The sequence below is a fragment of the Leguminivora glycinivorella genome, chromosome 25 (assembly GCF_023078275.1).
Source record: "Leguminivora glycinivorella isolate SPB_JAAS2020 chromosome 25, LegGlyc_1.1, whole genome shotgun sequence".
NCBI classification, from domain to species: Eukaryota; Metazoa; Arthropoda; class Insecta; order Lepidoptera; family Tortricidae; genus Leguminivora; species Leguminivora glycinivorella.
Window position 1 is genome coordinate 10,954,076 of NC_062995.1, and position 27,008 is coordinate 10,981,083.

Sequence of the window (27,008 nt, forward strand, 5' to 3'; positions counted from 1 at the left end):
AGGTTGTAAGTAACCGAAGTTTAATATGAAAACTTGACTTTTTTTGTTGCTCTGCTAAGTAGCTCTCGCTCTCGGTCGGCGCAGTCACACATTCGTTCTCGATCCAAACCGCGCGCGCTCGCCGATCCTATACTGAACTAAATGAGCAAAGACCGATACTCAGACCACGGAAAGATTCAGTTCATTTCGGTCATTGATGGGATTTTATTCCTAGCAGTTCATAGTTCGTGAACGACACAAGCCTACTGACAGCTGTCTTTTTTTATGTCGAAATTTTATAAATGCTCCAGATACTGTCCAGAATCGTCTGTCAATATAACAATAAGACACTTATTCAGACAAAGGTCCTTCTGCCCACTTCGCTTGAACAAAAATACTAGCAAATAGTGTTTACACATGTTTACGATGGAGTCATCAGCATTACAGGGCACTGAAAGTATTACCGTGAAGGCTGAGCCCGGTGAGGATGCGTGTATGACGGATTTATCAACGATCGCAATGCCTGTGAAAGTGGAGCATTTTCTGGACGATGTGTGCGTCAAGGACGAACCTAGACCCGATGGCGTGTGTATAAACAGTGAGCCATCGAGCTCAGAAGTGAGTGTAAAAGAGGAGTCAGCCAGCGCGCGCGCGGCGGCGGAGCTGTACGCCGGCCACGCGGTGAAGGACGAGCTCGTGCTCGGCCCCGAGCTAGTGGAGCGCCGCCCCGTGCGACACGCATCAGCAGGTATAAATTAATAAATATTATAGGACATTCTTACACATATTGACTGAGTCCCAGTAAGCTCAAGAAGGCTTGTGTTGTGGGTACTCAGACAACGATATAGGGTGATCCGCGTGACTAATTTGTATACAGTTGTGTTTGTCGTCCGCGCGGAACTCCATATCGATCGGGCACTAAAACCAGCCATACAGCTGTGTGCAAAATAATACTTAACATTGATTCTAAATTCGATTCAAACTTGTCGTGAAAAACTGTATTTTTAGGACATTAATTTTATTTACCCCCTGTATAGAATCATTTTAAAAATGATATAGCAAGTATACAATTGCATTCTATTATTATACTTTAATATCTTGTCTTTTAATAGTAATATTTAAGTATGGTTTAAATCTAACTTTGAATCAAAAGTACTTAAGTAAAACAATAAAAGAAATTCCAGATTAATTGATTTTAAATTATTGTGTTCACTTAGTTTACCACCTGTTACCACCTGTCAGAAAAGCGAACAGTAGATCTGTCATATTTCACTCATCAAGCATGGTAAGCGTTCACCTACACAAGCTTAGACTGTATGCTAGGAACATCCTTTAAACAAATAAATAAATATTGGGGACACCTTACACAGATCAACTAAGCCCCAAACTAAGCAAAGCTTGTACTATGGGTGCTAAGCGACAATATTACATATTTAAATAGATAAATACATACAAATAAATGCCCTTATCAGAACCCGAACCCAGGAAAGCGGGTTAGCAGGCAGGGTCACTACCAACTGAGCCAGACCGGTCGTCAGTAGTTTTTTAAACTGCCACTGGTTTCAATTTTGGACCGAGACCATGTGCAGCTCAGACCGGGACATGGGATCAGTAAACATTTATACAGGTTGTTTTATGTTACTGGGTCAATGAGAGCAGAGAGCAGAGAACATAATCATATTATTATATTACATACATAATTGTATTTTGACGACTGGTCTGGCTCAGTCGGTAGTGACCCTGCCTGCTGAGCCGGGGTCCTGGGTTCGAAACCCGGTAAGAGCATTTATTGGTGTGATGAGCACAGATATTTGTTACTGAGTCATGGATGTTTTCTATGTATATAAGTATTTATATGTTATTATATCGCTGTCTGAGTACCCACAACACAAGCCGTCTGGAGCTTACCGTGGGCCTCAGTCAATCTGTGTAAGAATGTCCCATAATACATACATACATACAATCACGCCTGTATCCCATAAAGGGGTAGGCAGAACACATGAAACTGCTAAATCTTCAGTGCCACTCTTGGCAAATAAGGAGTTGAAAGAAAACGAAACTGTGACATTGCTATGACAGGTTGCCAGCCTCTCGCCTACGCCACAATTAAACCATATCTCATAGTCGCCTTCTACAACACCCACAGGATGAAAGGGGGTGGTGAAATTCTTAACCCGTCACCACACAGGCCTGTCCTATAATATTTATATTTATTTACTTGTTATTATGCCAGCTTAAGATATTATAAAAATCTGCAGAATGATTTATGCCAAAGTATGATCTGAGTAAGGTTTTTCTGCCAAATGTTATTTCTATGGCAAAAAAAAAGAATTTTTCAGAATGATGTTAAGACTGTGTAAGGTTGGCCTTAGATTCGATAGAGTAAACGCCATTAAAAGTTAAATTCATTGTGTGGACGAAGTTGCCAGCGCCCTCAAACACCTATTTTTTTACCTATAAGTTTAATATTTTCACAGATATATGAAATGCATTTAATGCTTTGAGAATATTTTGTAGACCATTATATTTTATAAGAATCCTTTTTAGGGTTCCGTAGTCAACTAGGAACCCTTATAGTTTCGCCATGTCTGTCTGTCCGTCCGTCCGTCCGTCCGTCCGTCCGTCCGTCCGTCCGTCCGTCCGCGGATAATCTCAGTAACCGTTAGCACTAGAAAGCTGAAATTTGGTACCAATATGTATATCAATCACGCCAACAAAGTGCAAAAATAAAAAGTGGAAAAAAATGTTTCGTTAGGGCACCCCCCCTACATGTAAAGTGGGGGCTGATATTTTTTTTCATTCCAACCCCAACGTGTGATATATCGTTGGATAGGTATTAAAAAATGAATAAGGGTTTACTAATATCGTTTTTTGATAATATTAATAGTTTCGGAAATAATCGCTCCTAAAGGAAAAAAAAGTGCGTCCCCCCCCCTCTAACTTTTGAACCATATGTTTAAAAAATATGAAAAAAATCACAAAAGTAGAACTTTATGAATACTTTCTAGGAAAATTGTTTTGAACTTGATAGGTTCAGTAGTTTTTGAGAAAATACGGAAAACTACGGAACCCTACACTGAGCGTGGCCCGACACGCTCTTGGCCGGTTTTTTTAAACTAAAATGACAGCTTAGGTAATGAGTGCCGAATGCCGATGTATAAACTTTAAATGTACTTTTCATGTTAATTTGCTAAATAAATATTTAAAATAACTGCCTGTGTGGTGACGGGTTAAGAATTTCACCACCCTCTTTCTTTCCGTGGGTGTCGTAGAAGCCGACTATGGGATATGGGTTAAATTGTGGCGTAGGCGAGAGGCTGGCAACCTGTCACTGCAATGTCACAGTTTCGTTTTCTTTCAACCCCTTATTTGCCAAGAGTGGCACTGAAGCTTTAGTGGTTTCATGTGCTCTGCCTACCTCTTTATGGGATACAGGCGTGATTGTATGTTAAGTTAAAATAACTATATTTTTCATATTAATAGACAGCCGTTTTCCGATTAAACTGTATCTCTTAAATAGTTTCCAATATAATAATTCAGTTGCCAAATAAATAGTTGGTACTTGCGTTGGAATAAACCGTAGCCGTAACAACATATTTATTTTTGACGACCGGTCTGGCCTAGCGCGTAGTGCGTAGCGTATAGCAGGCAGGGTCTATGCCGCGGTCCTGGGTTCGAATCCCGGTAAGGGTATTTATTTGTGTGATGAGCACAGATATTTGTTCCTGAGTCATGGATGTTTTCTATGTATATAAGTATTTGTATATTATATCGTTGTCTGAGTACCCACAACACAAGCCTTCTTAAGAGGGGGTCGTACGAAATCCTCGAAAAGGGCATTCGGCGTTTAACAAATGCTGCTCACATTTCTCAATAAAATGGAATAAAATAAATGTAGTTATTATCTTAAAGAGTGTGTCTACAACTTTTGACTATTCAGAATCTCTAATTATTAAGGGTATAATAAATAAACCCACGCAAAGTTGACCCAAAATGAGAAAAACGTATGTCGCCGTTTAGTAAACTTTGTTAAAAAAATTCAATACTTTAGTTATAACATTACGTGATTCTAAAAGCCAGATAAATGGACTAGAAGTTTTGAGGTTTTTTATATTTTTCCTCTCAAAGGCAACACAGAAATTTTACCTTAAATTTAAACTATCGTAAAATTTCCATACATTCGCCATTGCTGTCAGAATTCTCCTTTCGATTAGACGCCGTGAGCGGCTCATCGGAGGCAGACGTGTCGCCGGTCGCTCCGTGTTGACAATTAAATTTGACAAATATTTTGACAGAAAATAGTGTACGTACACGAAAAACCATACCAGTGTAAAACTGTGCTCAAAATAAATAGGGTAAATCAAATATGTCAGGTGGAGATCCAATCTCATTTAAAGTTTAAAGGTGCATGCATTGTGCATAAAAAATAAATAAAAATATATCACATTATTAAAGAAAATAACGAACACAACCGAATGAGTATAAATTATTTCATTCTAGTTCGGTTAAATTGAAAAAAGTTTCATGTTTTCTTTTACTCATTGGAATACATTTTCATTACGCTGGTATTAACAGTACGTCATTTTAAAAATATATATGACAGCACCTACGTCAAATTTTGTCAACCAAACTTCACAGGTTGTATGTAAACAATTACAATTTAATTTATCCATACATATTTAGATACTTATTAATCGATTCTTACTTAGAATAGAAAAAAGGGAATGCGAGCGGGTATAGGTATAGTGCTTCTGGTTCAAATTTAATTGTATATATAAAACAATGTCTCAATTTCATTAAGGATTTACTCTGTGCATACCGCGAACACGTAACCGTAAGTTGAAAACAATAATAAATTATAAAGTACCTAAATACATCGTTGTTTAGAAAGCGCTTGTTTTGAATGGCACTTCTCCACTCAACTAGACCAAATATTCATGGAATACCAGCTGGTGACCAGCATAAAATGACTATGAACGGCCGTGCAAAAATATCTGATTTTCTATAGGGGGCCATAAGTATATGACGACATGTTCCCGGCAAAAATTGGTGATGCTCCGTGACCGTCAAAAACATCGTCTCTCTTTCTAGCGTCTCGCGAGCGTAGCGTCGGGCCAACTGTATGGAAAAAGCCGCCGCGTCAGCCCGGCTTAGTCATACAGTTGGCCCGACGCTACGATCGCAAGACGGTAGATGTGAGAGGGTCCTTATCCGGATAAATATCTGATCGGGTCGCTTAAAATTTTTTGATTTGATTCCTTATAAAAACCTAAATTACACTCTCATCCGCATAAATATCTATCCATTGTTAAAGCAAATATATATCTTACGGGCTAGAAATCATTAATATGTAATTAATTTGCAATAACAAACCCTACTTAGTTGCCTTACAGCCGTAAGTTGTATGAGGTGATTTGACAGTTCATGAAAACGGTGTAGACTTATTGTCATTGGATATGTCTGTCTCATCTGTTTTTAAATTATGACAAGTAAACTTATTATATTAGTCATACTTGTTATGGAGAATTTTTGGCCAAAAGCTGCACTTTTGGATGGAAGCAAGCCGCTTTGCGTGGTGATAGTAGACATCATAGTAAACGATTTTTTCCGAGGATATCGAAATTTCATCCCTTAGGAAACCGAGCGTAGTGAGGTGTTTTATGAAAATAAAAAAAATTCTATCTTTTTATTGTATCGTCCGATTTTGACAAAACGTATCTCAAATGAAATATATTGCTTTATATAATTAAAAAAAAAATGAAACAAAAATTATTTTAAAAAAGTAAGAAAAAAATTAAAAAAAGTAAATTTACGTCTCGCACTGAATAACTTCAAATAATGACAGACAAAATGTACAATGTCGATATATGAGTTTCTTAAAATCAAAGACAGATAAATTCATAGTTGAAAACTAAAGACCACATCGAAATCGGATTAGCATTTCTTAAGATACAAGTTGCCAAAGTTGGGAAAATTTGCTTTATATGGCCACTTTGAAATTCCTTTGCCAGAAAGTCAGAAATAATATATTTTTCTTACACAGAAAAGTACATAGTGATAGTAGAACTCAAAATAATGTAAAAAATTCCGAGGATATCATAATTTCATCCCTTAGGACGACGAGCGTAGCGAGGTCTGTTACGAAAACCGAAAAAAAAATCTAATTTTTTTGTGCGTCGTCCGCTTTTGACAAAACATATTTCAATTGAAAGGTATTGCTCATATCAACTTAAAAAAAATATTGAAAAAAATTGGGAAAAAAATGTAAAAGTTTAAAAAAATAAAACCGGCCAAAAGCGTGTCTGTCGGGCCACGCTCAGCGTAGGGTTCCGTAGTTTTCCGTATTTTTCTCAAAAACTACTGAACCTATCAAGTTCAAAATAATTTTCCTAGAAAGTCTTTATAAAGTTCTACTTTTGTGATTTTTTTCATATTTTTTAAACATATGGTTCAAAAGTTAGAGGGGAGGGGACGCACTTTTTTTTCCTTTAGGAGCGATTATTTCCGAAAATATTAATATTATCAAAAAACGATCTTACTAAACCCTTATTCATTTTTAAATACCTATCCAACAATATATCACACGTTGGGGTTGGAATGAAAAAAAATATCAGCCCCCACTTTACATGTAGGGGGAGTACCCTAATAAAACATTTTTTTCCATTTTTTATTTTTGCACTTTGTTGGCGTGATTGATATACATATTGGTACCATATTTCAGCTGTCTAGTGCTAACGGTTACTGAGATTATCCGCGGACGGACGGACGGACGGACGGACGGACGGACGGACGGACGGACGGACAGACAGACATGGCGAAACTATAAGGGTTCCTAGTTGACTACGGAACCCTAAAAACTTAAATTTTCGTATCACACTGAATAACTGCAAAAAACGGTAGACACGATGTATAATATCGATATGAATTTTTTAAATTTAAGACAAATAGATTCATGATTATAAACTAAAAACCGAATCGAAATGTCTATTACCAATGCATACTTATAACTGTAAGAAAAATATAATGTTTCTGACTTTCTAGCTAAGGAATTTATAAGCGACCATATAAACAAACTAAGCCAACTTTGACAACTCGTATCTTAAAAACTACTGATCCGATTTCAATTCGGTTTTTAGTTTATAATCATGAATCTATTTGTCTTTAATTTAAAAAATTCATATATCGAGATTATACATCGTGTCTACCGTTTTTTGCAGTTATTCAGTGTGATACGAAAATTGAAGTTTTTTTTAAAAAAATCTTACATTTTTTTCCCAATTTTTTTTTCAATATTTTTTTTAAGTTACATAAAGCAATACCTTTCAATTGAAATATGTTTTGTCAAAATCGGACGACGTACAAAAAAATAGATTTTTTTTTTCGGTTTTCGTAACAGACCTCGCTACGCTCGTCGTCCTAAGGGATGAAATTATGATATCCTCGGAATTTTTTATTTTATTTTGAGTTCTGCTGTCACTATGTAATTTTCTGTGTAAGAAAAATATATTATTTCTGAGTTTCTGGCAAAGGAATTTCAAAGTGGCCATATAAAGCAAATTTTCCCAAATTTGGCAACTTGTATCTTAAAAAATGCTAATCCGATTTCGATGCGGTTTTTAGTTTTCAACTACGAATTTATCTGTCTTTGATTTAAGAAAACTCATATATCGACATTGTAAATTTCGTCTGTCATTCTTTGAAGTTATTCAGTGCGAGACGTAAATTTACTTTTTTTATTTTTTTTCTTACTTTTTATATTTTTTTATTTTTATTTTTTTTTTAAATTACATAAAGCCAAGCAATTACATTACCTTTCATTTGAGACACGTTTTGTCAAAATCGGACGATACAATAAAAAGATAGAATTTTTTTCATTTTCATAAAACACCTCGCTACGCTCGGCTTCCTAAGGAATGAAATTTCGATTTCCTCGGAAAATATCGTTTACTAAGACGTCTACTATCACCATGCAAAGCGGCTTGCTTCCATCTAAAAGTGCAGCTTTTTTTTCATAACTAGTATGACTATATTGCAAGGCTTCTGATACTAGCCTTTATACAAGTTTTTATTCAACGTGCCTTGTTAGTAGGTAGGGTATGCAAAAACCGGTTAACTTAAAAAACCGGTTAATAACCGAGACTTTTCCTTCAAAACCGGTTAACCGGTTATTAACCGGTTTTAAGGATTTTTAGTAAATGGCCGTGCTACGCAATAATTACCATTACCTTTAAGAATTCTGATGTTGATGATATCGTAGCAGGTATTACTTGCACGATGAAGATCATTTTTGTCCAGTTTTTGGAAATTTGGTAAATGCGGAAATTGCTAAAAAAGGATTGTGTGGTTTGAATGTGATTCGTCAGTTTTGCGTTTTCAAGGCATGTCGCAAGGTCTACAGCTCCCAGAGCCCCTAGTAATACAAGCAATTGATGTAAGAAAACCAAGATCTCCATTTTACCTTTCTTTTAAAAAATATAGTTTGAAATATACGGTAGACTCCGGTTACAACGACGCTCAAGGGACCGCTTATATTACGTCGTACTAATCGGATGTCGTACAAAACGAATGTTTCCGGTTCATTTGAACCTAAACTCAAATCACCATATTGCACAGTACAACATAAAGCCAAAAACACATATTCTCATAATAACATAAATTCAGAATAGCCTAACACCGAAATACTCAAGTCCCAAAACACCCTAAAAGACTAAATTCAAAACGAACTTATCTCTTTTATATACTATTATCACGATCGCCTACTGTCATAAAAGCAGAAGGCCCAAACAAGCTATTCCCGTAAGACACGATTCATGTTCTACACGATTTTCAAAATACAATAGTTTCAAAACAAGCTAGTCCCAAAATACCCTAAAATATCTTAATGATGAAAACAATCTAGACGCGACTTTATTGTAAATATAATAAGGTTGTGTCAACCTCAGCTACTGACTGTACTAAGTGTTCTAGAATTAGGAGTACGCTTTAAAAATTTAGAGTGTTTTGATACTAGCATGTTTTAAGACTGTTTCATTTTAGAGAATGGTTTATTTTAGGATTAGTCTATTATGGGATTAGTTTGATCCGCGTTCCAACTCTTATGAAATTTAGGTGATGCGGGAGTAGTACATAATCTAGATAAGTTCGTTTTGTTTTTAGGGTGTTTTGGAACTAAGGTATTTTGGTGTTAGTTTATTTTGAATTTAGGTGTTTACGAGTATGTGTTTTTGACCTTATGTTGTACTGTGCAATAGGGTAATTTGAGTTTAGGTTCAAGTGAACCGGAAACAAACGAATTTCATTTCTTTTAATTAAAAGTAATATCTACATCTCTATTACTAAAACATTTCAATCAATAGGTTTTATTTACAGGGTTATATTATAATCATAGTATTAATATAATAGCTTATTTTATTGTGACTTGTTTAGTTAGAAAAGTCCTTTTTAGTATGCGTGCTACTCATCATTTGTAAGTAAAGCTAGTTTATACGCAATCGAAAAATACAAATTGGGTTCTATTTAGCTTATAAGATTAGACCCGAGGCGAACAAATTGTTAAAATTTTAAAAGCAATACTCCAAAAAGTTACATGGCCACAATGTAATCTTGCTACTTGTTGTAGGCAAGACAGGGGGCCGTGCTCGGGTGGAAGTAGCTTTGTTTCCTTAATTTACTAGTAAAACTAAAAACTTTGTCGCTTGTCGTTGCAACCGGACTTAACGGACGGATTCTGTGTAAAATGTGTCGTAAAAAGCGGCTGGTCGTTAAAATCGGAGTCGTAATAAACGGATGTACTTTCATACTATCACATACGAAAACCAAATAAATACCTGTGCTTATGTCGTTGTAAGAGGTTGGACGTTAGGTCTATATGCGGAGTCGTAATATACTAACCGGACTCTACTGTATTGTATAAAATGTATAATTGAGTAGACTCGGACTAATTTTTAAAATAGAATCATTACAGATAATAATGTCAATGAAAAGTAATGAATAAATCTTTATTATAACAAAACATTAAATAATTACGTATTTTTGAACCTTTTAATGCCTAATTTTCCAAATTTTGAGAAATAAATACAGTTTCGGTTATTAACCGGTTAGTGACTATAAAAACCGGTTTTTAACAGAGGCCAAAAAGTCTCGGTTAACCGGTTTTTCGGTTAACCGGTTAACCGGTTTGCACACCCTAGTAGGTATGTTAGTTTGAGTCAAAACGTAGAAGCTAAATTTGACCCACTTTCCGGTTTCTGATTGAGCTGAAATTTTGCACACATATGTAAATCAAGTGACAATGCAATATTATGGTATCATGGAGCTAATCTGATGATGGAGCAGAAAGGTGATCATAGGAACTCTGTTATGAAACGTCGTATCCCCATTGAGTCAGGGTTTTTTAGAAATGTCTCGGAGAGCAATAGATGATTGTTGAATGAAAGGTAATGTCGGCGATAATAGCTTGTGCCAAAAATGAAATTTTTGCAAAAAAAAAACTTATTATAAATTGGGAGGTGTAATTTTTTTATTATCTCTTAAATAGCATTAAGAAGAAAAACCGATCAAGAGCGCGTCAGTGTAGGGTTCCGTAGTTTCCGACATTTTACATAATGACAATTTAATAAATACCGTAATTTGGGGTGAAAAGGGTTCCGGGGGTATATAATGTTATTATATTTCTAATGTATATAATGTTATTATATTTCTAATGTATATAATGTTACATATTCCTTCTATTTTCCGCAATCAAAGTAGGAAAATAATATATTTACAGTTTCATGTCTGTCAAAGTTGACGTTCAAATTTATTGGATTTTTACTTATTTTAATCGTTCATTATCCTTTTGAATGTGTATACACTTCTAAAGTTTATGTATAACAGAAAATCATAAGACATATTTTCATTTTTATAATGGTTTTCATGAAGAAAGCGATGCAACTGTGTTGGGTAATTTTTACGGGATGAATAAATATCCGCGGCCTGAGGGGTGAATGGGATCAGGAATGGGGGAATCGGGTCGCAAAGGGGGTGAATAGGTTTACGAAGGGGGGGATTAGGGTCGGATGAGGGGTGAATTGGGATGTATGGTATGGTCAATGCTTGTCACATTGTATAAAAGATATATAACTTGTTACCTAAAGTGATATTTTTATGAATGACCTCTCTGTATATGGACGCAATTTATACGTCAATGTATTGCTTCGTAGTTAGACTAGATACAATAAATTAACACTTAGAAATATTAATCACACTTCTGTCAACCTCTACGTTTCTACTTAAGTCCGCAAAAATCACCCATGGTTGCTATAATATAAACGGATTACTTTAAAATAAAAATCATAAGTATGAAACTATACAACTAGGGAAGAAATAAAATTATTTTTAACCGACTTCAAAAAAGGAGGAGGTTCTCAATTCGACTGAATGTTTTTTTTTTTTTTTGTATGTATGTTACTCGATATCTCCGAGAATTGTGGACCGATTTGCAAAATTTTTTTTTTTGATCGTACGGGTATAATCCCGAGATGGTCCCATTGGCACCAAGTCGGGGTCTGATGATGGGATCCTGGAGAAATCGAGGGAAATCTTCAAATGTTATAGGCACATGTAATGTTTTTAGTGTATTTTTCAAAGGTACACTAGTATTTACGCCTGATGGTAATAATTTTATGTGGCTGAGCTGATGATGGAAGGTCAACTCCTCAATGGTTAGGAGTTAAAGGATAATTCTTTCACTAGTGTGCATATATTCGGACTGATACATATAATATCAATAGGAACCACTAAAAATCAACAAATAAATAAACTTTTTACCAAAAAAAAAAACCGCCTTCAAAAATAAGCGCGTTACAAAACACGTAGAAACTAAAAAGCAAAAAATAATAAACCTTTGAATTCAGATTTCTTATCGTATTGCAATATTCTAAACATCCAAATTATAAACAAATCAATTATTTTTGGAGTCGGTACCAGCCTGTGTATGGTTGGGTGGGGCAAACAGGCAATAGCAAGGCGACGAACAGGTCTGGTACCGACTACAAAAATAATTGATTTGTTTATAATTTGGATGTTTAGATTATTGCAATACGATAAGAAATCTGATTTCATAGGTTTATTATTTTTTGCTTTTTAGTTTCTCCGTGTTTTGTAACGCGCTTATTTTTGAAGGCGGTTTTTTTTTTTGTTAAAAAGTTTATTTTATTGAATAATTTTTGATTTGTTCTTTTTCAAGTTCATATAAATAATAAATTTTAAATTCGCTCAAAGGTTGGATGAGATCCCTTATAGGGATAAGATCGCCTTTGTACGTCATAACTATACTGTATTTTTATGTCCTAACTTGTCTTATGTACAATAAAGTGTCCACATACATACATACATATATTTAAATAGATATCATACACGAAAGAAAAAAACGACAAGGCCCACGGTGGCTGAGCCGGAAATCGAACCCGGGCCTTCAGCTTACGCAGCTAACGTTATTACCACTAGGCCACCAGGCCAGGTTAAAAAAACCGGCCAAATGAGAATCTATTTTCGCACAATTGTAAAACTAAATTATTTTTACTAGTTACCTCCAAAATACCAATTAAAATTGGGCTACATAGTACATCGTTTTCTGAAGATTTTGGGTTCATGGGGTCGGAACGGGTATAAACTAACGTAATTTATAGTGAATATGGCCAACACCGACTTTTGAACGTCGATAGCAGTTTTTTTATATGTGCCATGCTATATCATAATAATAATATAATAATAAAATCTTTTATTTCGGACAAACAAGGTATCCATAGAAAGTTAGTAAACATGCCTAATCTTAATCTAGTGTTAGTATTTACAATATATCTAAACTTATGCGTACTAATTTATAATATTAACATTCCTATATTTCATATACCGCTACACTTTTAATCTGCTTGGTCCAGTAGTGCAAGATCGGACAGTCGAACCTATCAGCGATTTCTCTTAAAATGCTGTTGGGACTACATCTCACACGACTTAGCAAAGACACTATGTTTTTTCTTATTATTTCCTGAAAACTATCCGTGCGAGCTGCCACAAACATACCCGATGCAGAGCATCTTCTAGGCAGTCCCATCAGCATTCTAAAAGCATTGTTGTACTGCACCCGCAGGGCATTGTAGGCTCGTTTCGTGTACTTGATCCACAGGCTGCTCGTGTACAAGGATTGACAGTAGGATTTAAATAGTGTAATTTTTACATCACTTGAGAACGAGCAAACCTGCGAGTAATCATGTTACTCCGAACCGCCAACGCCCTGCGTTCCCTTTCAATGTCCAGGTCATCCTTGAGGTCGCTCGTGAGGACGTGCCCCAGGTATTTTACTTTATCCACGACTTTTAATGGGCTAGAGTTCAACAGAATTGGTGGTACATAGTAAGGCTTAATGTTACCCGCTCTAAAAACTAACACCTCACTCTTTTTCGTATTGTACTCCAGACCATGTATCAAAGCATAGGTTTCGCAGTGAACAAGCAGCTTCTCCAGCGCACTGACAGACGGTGCGAGCAGCACCATGTCATCGGCATAACTTAGGCTGTTGACACAAGTACCACCCACATAACACCCAGCATGCATGCTGCTCAGCCCGTCTATCAGCTTGTTAATATATAGGTTGAAGAGCTTCGGTGAAGTTATACCGCCCTGTCTGACTCCACATTCAAGCCTATACTCGCTGGACAGACTGCCCGCCCATCTGACCTGGTTTATCTGATTGTTGTACCAGTGCCTAAACAGCTCCACACACTCCGACGGTATACCTGTCTCACTTAACTTTTGCCAAAGCAGATTATAATTAACTCGATCAAATGCCTTGGACAAATCGAGGAAACAGGCATAGACCGGTGTTTTCCTATCTGTGTAATACCTGACCGTGCGCTTTAGACAAAAAATTGCACTATCCGTGGACAGCCCCGCTCTAAAACCGAATTGTCCGTCATGTAAGTTCAAATATTTGTCAAGCACATTGTCAAGCACACGGTCAAGTATCTTAGCTGTAGTGGTGGCGAGTGATATAGGCCGATAGTTTGCCTTATCAGATAAGTCACCCGTTTTATTTTTAACCACTGGTACAACAATTGTCCTCATGAGCTCCGTAGGAAGGTAGGAGTGACTCATACACAAATTCAGTAACACTGACAACACTCGAGGCAGGTGTACTCCAGCATACTTAAAGTGCTCTATGCTAAGGCCATCGTGACCAGGCGACTTACCTCTCTGCATACTGTTTATGACTGATTCAATTTGTTTTGCAGTAAAGTGGATAGTACGCCCGGCCCCAACGGCCCCCTCATTCGCGTTTAATTGAGAGACAGATGTTCTATCTAACAGCGATTTGACATTGAAGTGTTCTTTAAATATGCTAGCGATCCCCGCACAGTCCGACACACCCTCCACGCTCACCGGCAAGCCCGGCCTCACGTTCATTTTCTTTGTCTCTTTCCAAAAATCTTTGAACTTTTTATTTCGATGGGAGGTAGCCAGTTTGTCCATTAAGATCTGTTCCTGCCTGCTCTGACACCACTTGAGTCTAGATTTAAACACTTTCTTAGTGTGATGCATCAGGTCAAATACCTTACCCTGACGTGGCTTGCCAGCTAACTCCCACATTCTGAATTGAAGCCGGGCCTCTCGGTGAGACTCAGCTACATATTGGTTCCATCCTGCCAGACAGCGGCCGTTGGCTTGTTTACCACATTTAGCTGTCGCCTTTGCAGCGTCGGACAAGATGTTAATTACCTTAGTGTAAAGGTCATCGATAACTTTAAAGTGCTTACAGTTACTACACATCTCATTAAAACATTCCCTAAGCGAGTCAGGAAAGTCTATGCCCTTCAAATTACCATTACAAATTTTATTATATTCATCAATTTGATCTGACTGCCTCTCACCCCAAATTACACCATTACTTAAATTTTTTTTACAAATATTCAGTACATGTCCCACTAAGTTAATATTACATTCAATAAGCATAGGGAAATGATCAGACCAATAGACATCATACATAACCTTAACGTCGCGTATAGTATTCCACGCACATTCCGTTACAATGCAATGGTCTAACCATCTCCTACACCCATGTATATCACTAACGTATGTATACGTATCAGAATTCACGCCCAATTTATTAATGTCAGCACATATCCATTTTTGCTCAGAGCAAAACTCCATCATCTCACTATAGAACGGCTCATGAACGTGAGCATTGAAGTCTCCTAGTATGAACACAGCTTGTACGTCATTATTATCTGCAATAGTCGACGAAAGCGCACCTAAACATTCTGTATACATTGGCATATTGTCATTTGAGTCCGTAGGCATATAGACACAGCCCACTAGAAAGGATATGTCACCGCTTAACACTTTCACGAATGTTATCCTATCACTGTTACACTCAACTATAGTTACCGCATTGAACGCACTTTTCCGCCACATAATACCTACGCCGCCGTGAGGACGCCCTTTCAATAATCCAGCAGACACGTCGACCGCCGACTTGCCTGTCCAGCCAAAGTCCTTATCTATCGTACTAAGGAACGGTAGGTCAAAGGGAAGAAGCCATGTTTCTTGCAAAGCCACGATATCTGCACATTTACATAAAGCCCTTATACCGTCTATAGACCTTTTCGCAGACCTACAATTAAAAGTTATCATTTTGCATGTATCTGTCATATTTCCGTGTTATGAGTTTCACTCGACTTTGGTTCCGTGCCTCTGAACATAACAAAACGTCTAAAAGTAATACCACTGGGCCACAGGTTATCATTTAGGTATTCTCCCAATTTTGATTTACTAACAAAGATTTTATATGAGAAATAACCCTTATCACGCTTCATAGCCATCCTGTGTAACGTTACACGATCTTGTATTTTTTCAAATATATATTCTGATATGTCTTTTTCCGTCACTGATTGGTCTACGTTCGAGATAAACATCGGGACTTTTACATCTGCCGCTTTAAACTTCGCATTTAATGATGTTTTAGCACACCCAGTTTTACCAATGAACTGATTTCGGTGACGTCTATACTGGACAAGTTTCCATTCCTCGTCAATCTCCTTATCCTTCCATTCACCTTTTTCCGGTATACATTTAGCATAAGACATTTTTACATTTGTATCCATTTGTTTACATTTATCCATAGTTGACTCATCCGAATTCACAGTTTGCTTACTCGTTCCAGCGCCCGTATCGACAACCGGTTCTGGTATCACCATTCGCTCCTGCGGCTCACACGGCGATTCGCACCTATGTGGGAGTGAGATAGGTATACGCGGCTCATGTATCTGAGCAGGTGCGCGCATCGGGTCAGCTGTCTCGGGCGGGTTAACGAACTCAATATCAGCATTCGCAGATAAGGAGTTGTTTGTATTTAAAGTTGAATTTTTAACGGTCGAATCATACATTGTCATGCCCATTGGGCCACTATCTAATAGAAATGCACCTCTTCTACGGTTAACGTTTAAGCATGATTCATGATGACTAACACAGGATTCCATAGTACGTTCCTTATTTTTACAGCTCTCTTTTAACGTCTGATGGAGTTGATTTTGTGTCACATATGTATCCTTAATTTCTCGTAACTGACACTGCAAATTGACAATGTCTTTCAGCAGCCGTGTGACATCTATATTTTCAAAGTTGACCGGAGGTAATTTATGTAATTCCTTAGCTACAAATATGGGTAGATCGTCTGTTTTTGTATTTTTGATGCACTGAATAATGTCTTCTATGTTCCGTTCTTGCTTGTCTTTCCTTCTTGTTACATATTTTCCGTTTCCTTTCAAACAGTCATACAATAACTTCTTCGCCTGGTCCACATCCTCAGATGAAAATCCCGTTGCACATATTCTTACTAAACTGATATCATCCATAACATTAATTTTATTTTGCACGAACGCTAACACCTCGTTAATTACAATATTGCACGATGCACATTTCACGATATTCGACATCTTCGCAGCGCAAGGTCACCCTCACACACGCACACACCGTTCAGCGCTTGCGCGACGACTGTCATAACGCTTAACCAACCTCTATAGTTAGATGGTGCTCTGACGCGGTGAATAAGTAAGTATGGTCGTGGGCAGTGCGGATAACGTGTCAAAATAAAAGCATAGTTTGTTGCTATTTTTCATGTTTAAATAAACTTCTAAACTAACGAAGTGGGTATTAAAGTAAAAGGTTCACAGTGAATATTAGCTTGCCAGAAATGTGTTTATCTATACCATTGTATTGAATTTTGTATCATAAAGTCAAACTAGGTATTTACTACTAATGATTTACTCTGTGGGGTGTCTTTGATCACTTGCATGGGGTAACATTGACCATAATGACACATAGTTGATTATTGTCTGATTATGTCACGGTACTTGTTGAGTTGAGGCTGATAATTGGATCTCTTCTTATGATAAATATTGAAACAATTGCAAATAAAGTTGGTTTTTTTAAGATGGTAATTTTTATTCTTGATCAAAGTAACCTCAAAATAGCGTTAAAGAGTTGTAATATTTGACTTTGCGAACCATTTTTTTATCTTTTCTTGAGATAAAATACTTTTGTAAGGAATTACATTCGATTATCATTAAAAAAAATATAGTGTATCAAAGTAACCCCAATGTCAGTTTAAGTTTGATCACATCTTTTTTTTTCTGCGTACATTATTTTATTTATTTATTTATTCTTTATTGCACATAAAACACTAAGTACAAATGGTGGACATAATGCCTTAAGGCCTTCTCTGCCAGTCAACCACTGGGTTAAAAAGAAACATTTGATACGTGCAGGCATCGTGACAGAAAACAATAATCCTGATATCACTTATTTTGTTACCTTTTTAGATTTTTAGCAGGAAAAGACTTAAAAAGTTGATGGTCCCATTTTTTTTCTTTCTTAGTTACGTTACGTTGACCAACTTTGGAATTTATAGTTCTCTTACTCCTACATTTAATGGGTAAAAATACCCATTAAATGTAGAAACTAGAGAAGTTTAAATTCCCAAATCGGTCAATGTAACCCCAGTTTACGGAAGACACCGTCAACCTATTCTAATAATTATCTTTTTATTTGAAAGAAAATTCGTTACGATACTAAAATATGCAATCTAAGATAAAAATGCTTTCATATAGTTAGAAACTTAGTTCAGATTTTTTTTGTACAACTTTTAAAAATTGTTCTACATATCAAGTTCAAAATAATTTTCCTAGAAAGTCTTATTGAAATTCTGCTTTTGAGATTTTTTCATATTTGAGAAAACAGCCCTTATGGCCTGAAATACGGCATACGGCAGTGATATTGACATTGACATATGCTTTTTCGTATTTTGATGGTATTTTGACTGCACTGTATTTTTTGCCATGCTAATTTGAACCTTATCTTTGAGCGATGTTTTTTAATTTTCAGTTACATCACAGATGTTTATGACATGACATCTAGGTATTTAGCCATTTAAAAGAAACTACAAGGGGCTTTACAGACGTGGCGACTGCAACTGGTACAGGACCTAAGCCATAATTTAAAATTATATTGTGATTTTTATATGTATTTGTGTTTTATTTAATACTAAGTATGATTCAACATTTTCAACTCAAGGAACTGAAATTAAGAGAAGAGACTCGGAAATTGGGTAAGATCAAGAGTCTGATGCAGATGGCGATGGCGGTATCGGTATTGGATAAGATATGCGATACTAGCTCTGTACTCTATTCATTAGGTTTAATTTTATACACATGCTTTATTTTTGTATTAAAATAAATGATAAAAAACCTAACGACCAAAAAGAATAAAGAAAATATCTGATAGTCTTTAATACAACCCGTATATACGTAATGCGCAGCACAGGCAGGCAATTATGGTCGCGCGATAAGTGATAAAATAGCAGGCCGTCCCTATCGCACTATTTCTAAGTGCGATAGGGACGGCCTAATATTTTATCGTCTATCGCGCGACCATGCTTCCGTACAGGCCTCTGAAGACCTGCAGGGCAATCATGGTCGCGCGATAAATGATAAAACATCGTGCCGTCCCTATCGCACTTACAAATAGTGCGATAGGGACAGCCTGATGTTTTATCATTTATCACGCGACCATAATTGTCTGCCTGGAGGTATCGGCCTTCACACGCGTCTTTGATTAATGTTTTGCAGAGATAGGCAGGCTGACGATTTTTTATCTAAATGTAGAAAAGTAACGCAAAATGAAGTGCAAAGTAATTTGAAATACACCTAGGTAAACAATCAACTGGGTAAGGAACGTTATCTACATATTTAGGTAAGTAAATTAAATTCACATGAGACATGAACAGAGAAGGAAAGCTAGATGACGCGTATTCTTTCTCTGTCTTCTTGTATGCTACCCTTTTTAGAGTTTTAATTTCTCGAAGGAGGTCAGTAGTTGACTACAAACTCAAAATAACACTCTTGAAAAAAATTAAGGGTCACTGACCTTTCACAGTAAATTGAGGTAGTGTGAGTGAAGGGTGTTTGTGTGTGTAATGGGGTAATTTGACAGATTCTGAAAATTCTCCCTGCTCTACCCCCTCTTAAGCTTACCGTGGGACTCAGTCAATTTGTGTAAGAATGTCTTATAATTTTTTTATTTTTATTTTAACATTAAAATACTATCTAATGTTGAGATGTCTTGCTGCCCCATTTTAGTTGCCAAACTATTATTTTTAATACCCTTCTCTATTTTTTTGAACCGCCGAAATTTGGATATTTAGTCGACCGGTTAAATACGTGCCTATATGTTTTACCGAACGTGTAGAGTTGTGAAGTTGGGGTTTGTAGAGTTAGAAAGAAGGCTCTACGTGACATCTGATAACTCTTTGTGAGGCCAGCCTTATGGCATTGTCTTGGCAATATTTTACATGGAAATGTAAAATAAACCAATTATTGTTGCAGGACAAACTCCACAGAAGCAATCAAGTGGCGGACCCGAAACCTACAGATGTGCTCACTGTAAATATACGACGGTTCAGAAACTACGCTTAATTAGGCATTTGAGTAAACACACCAGTGAGAGGCCGCACAGGTGTGACCAGTGCAACTATACTTGCAACTCCAAGTATTATATGACAACTCATATCAGACGTCATACCGGGGAAAAGCCCTTTAAATGTGACCTGTGTAACTTCGCTAGCTGCTCTAAAAGTAATTTGCACGCTCATTTAATGACACACACTGGTGACAAGCCATATAAATGCAACCGGTGCAACTACACTTGCAACTTAAAAATAAGTTTAGTAGCTCATGTATCGAAACACACGGGTATTAAGGCGTACAAATGTAAAGTGTGTAGTTTTGCTACAGCCCACAAGCGTTCTATTGGCAGACATACAATGACGCACAATGAGCCAAGCAGGCGTGACAAGGGTAGTGATGAAAGAACACACATTGGTGAAAAACGATATGAATGTGACCATTGTAACTATACTTGTAAATCAAAGTGTAATTTGAAAGCTCATATCGGACGTCATACCGGGGAAAAGCCATTTAAATGTGACCTGTGTAACTACGCTACCAGCTGTAAAGGTAATTTGGGCACTCATCTAATAACACACACTGATGACAAGCCATATAAATGTGACCAGTGTAACTATACTTGCAAATCAAAGTATAATATCAAAGTTCATATCGGACGTCATACCGGGGAAAAGCCATTTAAATGTGACCTGTGTGACTTCGCTACCTGGTATAAAGCTAGTTTAAAGCCTCATCTGAGGACACACACTGGTGAGAAGAGATTACGCATTGGTGAAAAGCGATACAGATGTGACCAGTGTAGCTATACTTGCAAGGACAAGTATAGTATGAAAGTTCACATCAGACGTCATACTGGGGAAAAGCCCTTTAAATGTGACCAGTGTGACTACGCTAGCTGTTTTAACAGTGGTTTGCGAGCTCATCAGAGGATACACACTGGTGAAAAGCCATATAAATGCAACCGGTGCAACTACGCTTGCACCCAAAGACATAATTTACAAGCTCATGTATCGAAACACTCTAGTATTAAGGAGTACAAATGTGAAGTGTGTAGTTTTGCTACTGCCCACGAGCGTTCTATTAGAAGACATAAAACTATGCACAATGAGACAAACAGGCGTGACCAGGGTAGCGATGAAAGAACACACATTGGTGAGAAGCGATATGAATGTGACCAGTGTAGCTATACTTGCAAGGACAAGTATAGTATGAAACGTCATATCAGACGTCATTCTGGGGAAAAGCCCTTTAAGTGTGACCTGTGTAACTACGCTACCAGCTATAAAACTGTATTAACAGGTCACCTGAGGACACACACTGGTGACAAGCCCTATAAATGTAACCAGTGCAACTACGCTTGCTACCAAAAAAGGGCTTTACAAGCTCATGTATCGAAACACACTGGTATAAAGCCTTTTCAATGTAATCTGTGTAGTTTTGCTACTGCCCACGAGCGTTCTCTTGGAAGACATATAATGAAGCATAATGAGACAAAAAGGTGTGACCAGACCAGGGTACGTAGCCAAATGCACAAACGCTTACGATAACATCGCTATCGAAGCTAGCGCCATCATATTTAAAAAAGTGACGTAATAAGTGTTGTGTGCAATCCTGCTTTTGACAAAAGTAACATAGTGGGTAGCTCCGATCTCGCCGCGGTGACGTCGCCCGCGCCGCCGACCCCCTGCGCCCGTCCTCAGCAGCCGCGCGCACCGAGCAAGCGCCCGCAGTATGCGTCGCCGAGAGACATGTAAAGGCGGGGTCGCTACTCTTGAGAAAGGTTCTCGAAATTGAACCGAAACATGTCGAACGCTATATCGACTTAATACGTGAGTAACCCGCTTAAAATATTTTTAAATATGTATGAGTCTCACGGGAGTTTTATAGTTAAAACTAGCGCCATCACTCTTCCATTAGGCGCGACAGAGCCAAACTGGAGCATTCCACGGGCTGTCCCATACATACGCATTATAAATATAAATATTGGGGACACCTTACACGTGCCTATTCAATTGTACTCGTAAATACAACATTGTGTATATCGCATTGGTAGAGGTTGTATACCTTTTTCAGTATTTAGGGGTATTAATACTGGCTGGTTACTGGGTGATTATTTTTTTCCGATACGAGTTTGACGTTGTTTGTCAGTTTATCAGGCTATCCTAGCCCTAGCTGCATTTGTCTGTCCACCGTGTTTAAGTTAAGTAAGTTATTTGAATACTTAGTGGGCCTAAAACATCTGGGGAATACAACTTTTTAGTTGAATGTGGTAAATTACGCATGATATATTGGATTATTTGGAATTTCTGTTAACATTTTAATATTAGTTAGTCAAATATATATATTCATTTTAGTAGAAAAATATATTTCAGTCATGAAAATTAAGAATAATCTTTAATTTCATAGATTATTTTTTATATACCCGCTCATTTGGGTAGATACGGGTAAATACCGGGTGGATTGGGTAGATATGGGTATTTTCCCGGTATTTACCCGTCAGCGCCCATCTCTAGATTTTTCTGTTAGTGGCAGTTATTCTGAATATTATGTACATTCAACCAATTAGAATCCTAGGCCACTCTAGAACCCTGTCGTATTGACACCGTGCTTTATTTGCTATATAGCAGTCAGTTGTGAAAGGGTTCTACAGTGGCCTAGGATTCAGATTGGTTGACTGTACTTATGTGGTCGAAAAGTTGGTACAGTTGATTATTATATTTTATTACTTCACTTTGTATTTTTATTTACTTTACCTAATGCGATTACAAAATAAAAATTCCTATTAAGTTGGTTACGTTAAATTGCATACACAGGTATGTATCAATAGGAGTTAGAATTTTCGTAAATCGTACAACCTAATTTGTGTTTACGAATACTTAGTAGATAGGTTATGCATCTATTTCATGAGTACTCATGCATAATTGATATACTCATGGTGATTTTTGTGAAACAAAATTCAGAGAAAAATAAAGCAAGAAATTCAACTAAGTACCTAACAACATTCTAACTTCTAAGCAGTTCTCAGAAAAAGACAATAGGTCAGTCATAAAACAGCACTGCACTGCAACTGCGTGGAAGCAAAACGTAACAAGTAGCTTTGAATAGTTACGATAATTAGTACGTTCGTGCACATACAATAAAGTCGCAACTTCTTTGACAAAAGAATGTAGTTCACAGTAAATCATACACTTAACCCAAGAGATCTTGTTTACCATCCCTTATCTATTTGAAGTTTGCGACCGGCTTTTTTTCAAACCGGACTCGGTGTAAAATTGCAATCGGAGCCATTCCGTACTGGTTCGTGATGTGCTTTGGCTTTGTGTGATTTTATATATTTCCTATTGCCCCAATGGATGCATCGTGATGATTGATAAAACGAGGAGCCTAAACAGATGAGACAGCAGATTTAATTTTATCCACGTACTTATACGAAAGTAACTTGGCACAGCCCTGAGCGTCCGGCATTGAGTGGCACGTCGTTTGCTCGACTAGCGAGTTCTGTCGGTTTCTGGGGTACTGTTCCAAATTTTGCCTGGTTGCGAAAGTGTTAGGGAAAACTTCTTACTTTTTAGGGTTCCTAGATGACTACGGAACCCTAGTTTATAGTTTCGCCATGTCTGTCTGTCCGTCCGTCCGTCCGTCCGCGGATAATCTCAGTAACCGTTAGCACTAGAAAGCTGAAATTTGGTACTAATATGTATATCAATCACGCCAACAAAGTGCAAAAATAAAAAATGGAAAAAAATGTTTTATTTGGGTACCCCCCCTACATGTAAAGTGGGGGCTGATTTTTTTTTCATTCCAATCCCAACGTGTATATATCGTTGGATAGGTATTTAAAAATGAATAAGGGTTTACTAAGATCGTTTTTTAAGAATATTAATATTTTCGGAAATAATCGCTCTTAAAGGAAAAAAAAGTGCGTCCCCCCCCCCTCTAACTTTTGAACCATATGTTTAAAAAATATGAAAAAAATCACGAAAGTAGAACTTTATAAAGACTTTCTAGGAAAATTGTTTTGAACTTCATAGGTTTAGTAGTTATTGAGAAAAATACGGAAAACTAAGGAACCCTACACTGAGCGTGGCCCGACACGCTCTTGGCCGGTTTTTCAATGAGTAATTGTAATATAACATAATAAATAATTTTTAAGAAAAAAAACCGTCGCCTTTCGGGTTCTGGTGAAAGCTACTTGCGAATGTTGGATTATGTAGAAATGTGTAAGTATTTTTTAAAATTGCTTTTAATGCTTTAATTATTAGATGGCAACACAAATGAATATACGTATAACGTTAAGGTTTGAGGAGTTTCCTCAATTCCTCATGAATCCGATTATATTATAAGAAATCGAAGCTTGAGAAAACTTTGACTTGAAAACTCAATATGCTTAACAAACATAACTAAATAAATGTCACTGTTCTGAACTTACATGCATGCTTTTCTTACAAAAATACCAAAGTCACTATGAGTGTGCCGTTCAGGTTTGAGGAGTTTGGTTCTATCATCAGCAGTTCCACTGCACCAAATGTCACTGTTCTGGACGTAAGTGTATGCTGTTCTTATAAAAATACCAAAGTCACTATAAGCGTGCCGTTCAGATTTGAGGAGTTCGGTTCTGGCCATCGTCAGCAGTTCCACTGTACCAAATGTCACTGTTCTAGACGTAAGGGCATGCTGTTCTTATAAAAATGGCAAAGTCACTATAAGCGTGCCGTTCAGATTTGAGAAGTTTGGTTCTGGCCATCATCAGCAGTTCCACTGCACCAAATGTCACTGTTCTGGACGAAAGTGCATGCTGTTCTTATAAAAATACCAAAGTCACTATAAGCGTGCCGTTCAGATTTGAGGAGTTCGGTTCTGACCATCATCAGAAATTCCACTTGTCACCAACCTATCTCTAAGATATATGCCCGGCTGTTGACATAATACCTAGGGTTCGGGAAAGAATAAAGAAACACCAGTATTTTATACAAAATTCTTTATTATGTACACCATAAATAAAACCTAACTCAGTAACTTGGTAGAGCAAGATTTGGTTCGTTAAACTGATGTTATTTACATCAAGTTCAGTTCGATCATAAAACCTAGGAAAAACACAGATCCTATGTGTAACACCATCCATAGATCAAACTAATTTTAAGATAAACCTAATATATAGATTAAACCACCACCAAACAAATTGTTGTAAACAAAAATTATTACTCATTAAAAGTGTGACTCTTAATGCTATAACTAGAACTGAAACTAAAACTGGATCTGGCAAATGTTGCAATCATGAGATTCATGAGATAGGCTTTCAAGTATTCATTTTATGGTTATTAACTTTTGAATAGAAAGGTTTTAAATTAAGATTTTAACTGTAAAAAGAATTTTTTCATTTTGTGACGAAGTTAAATACCTGGGAATCATTCTAGACTACAATCTCTCAGCCAAGGGTCATTGCAATTATGTAAAAGGAAGATGCGAACGGTCCTTAAACATATTACGATGCTTGGCTGGTGTATGGTGGGGTAGCCATCTCTTTTATTTGAAACTCATTTACAACCTTTGAGTAATTATGTTAACTAGAGAGGGCACCTCAACTTGATTTTGTGTAACAACACTTAGAGCTGATCGGCACAAACGCGCTGAGTCTGTGCCTAACGGATGTGGTAGATTGACGTATCGCAATGAAAAATGTTTCGTCTAAATAATGCCGTCATGTGTAGTGAGGTACTGTACAAACTGCTCAGGAAAATCTAACTAAAGCCAAGGAGTGACTTTTCATACGTAGGTTTACTGCATTTTTGTTTAAACACGCTTACTTTTTAAAAAATGTATCAATATAAACTCATGCCGAAGCGCCATGTTGCGGCGGCCATGTTTCGTTGAAACCAAAGAGTAAAAAATGCAACAAAAGCAGACGTGACAATATCGCAAGTTAGTTCAAGTTTCCTATCATACATTAATAGTTATTTGTTATACAAGGGGGCAAAGTTGTATTTTAACGCCGAGTGTGGAAGGAAAAACGAGCAAGTGAAAGGATGCTATAGTTGAACCACGAGCGAAGCGAGTGGTTCGAGAATAGAATCCTGAACTTGCGAGTTTTTTAACACACGAGAAGTAAAATACATTTGCACCCGAGTGTAACACAAAACTTTTCCCCTCATTATAGCGAGGAAACTACAACGCAAAAAATGCGTTTATCACTGCTTCCAGTAGTTCTACAGGTGGTAAATCATCTTTATTACTAGATTCACCTACTTTTACCAATTTTAAAGCAGTTAATTTGACTTTATTCAAGGTCAAATTACTTTACCCACTAGTGGATAAAATGCGTTTTTACCCGCTGGTATTAAAGGACAAAACACGTGTTTCCGAGCTAGTGAGGGGAAAATTATATTATATATTTATCGATGCAAAAAAGGTTATTTAATTATTATTGTCAGAATTGCACAGTTTTCCGACATGTCGGTCTATAACAAATTCTCAATACGTGTGTCGAATTTCATGTGAGTATGTAAATGTAAGTGCAGTACCTAACCTATCTGAATGAATTTGGGTAGGTAGACGGTCAAGCAAATTATGAGTATAAAAACGCGCGAAATTCAAATTTTGTATGGGACGATAAACCCGCGCCCATACATACATGGATGTAGATAAAGTTATGTATGCGACTATACATAATTAGGCATTAAAACATTCATGTTATCTTATTAACACAACAAAAACAACACTCATGTTTTAATGCCTACCATTATGCAACAGTCACATAAATAACTAATATCCAGTTGCGGCTACGTGTACGTATGCTCAGTCCGTATGCAGCTTTCTATGTGGGCATTTAAAAAAATTGGGATTGAGTTGTTAAGAAAAAGTTAAATCGCTGTTAGTTTTGCAACGATAATTAAGCATGGAATTTCAATAAAAACATCGTTTTTGTTTTAATTATGTAAATTATACTACTTAAGCTTTAATCTAAATTCAGAACATGAAAAAAGTTTAGTTTTAAATACAGATTTCAAGCTTGATTGTCGTTACAAAACTAACAGC

General features: G+C 36.8%; 1 protein-coding gene across 1 annotated transcript; it reads left to right on the plus strand.

Annotated features, from left to right (window-relative positions):
- Positions 1-306: 306 nt before the first annotated feature.
- Positions 307-21,660, plus strand: LOC125239123 (zinc finger protein 431-like). The gene is made up of 2 exons (XM_048146623.1): positions 307-727; positions 19,896-21,660. Exons 1-2 carry the CDS (start codon positions 397-399, stop codon positions 21,521-21,523), a joined length of 1,959 nt encoding a protein of 652 aa, XP_048002580.1. The 5' UTR covers positions 307-396; the 3' UTR covers positions 21,524-21,660.
- The last annotated feature ends 5,348 nt before the right edge of the window (positions 21,661-27,008 follow it).

Excerpts from the sequence above, each read along its gene's own strand:
- LOC125239123 (XM_048146623.1), top strand. The coding sequence starts at position 397 with ATGTTTACGATGGAGTCATCAGCATTACAGGGCACTGAAAGTATTACC. Across the intron at positions 728-19,895 it reads CGTGCGACACGCATCAGCAG|GACAAACTCCACAGAAGCAA; the intron begins GTATAAATTAAT and ends TTATTGTTGCAG.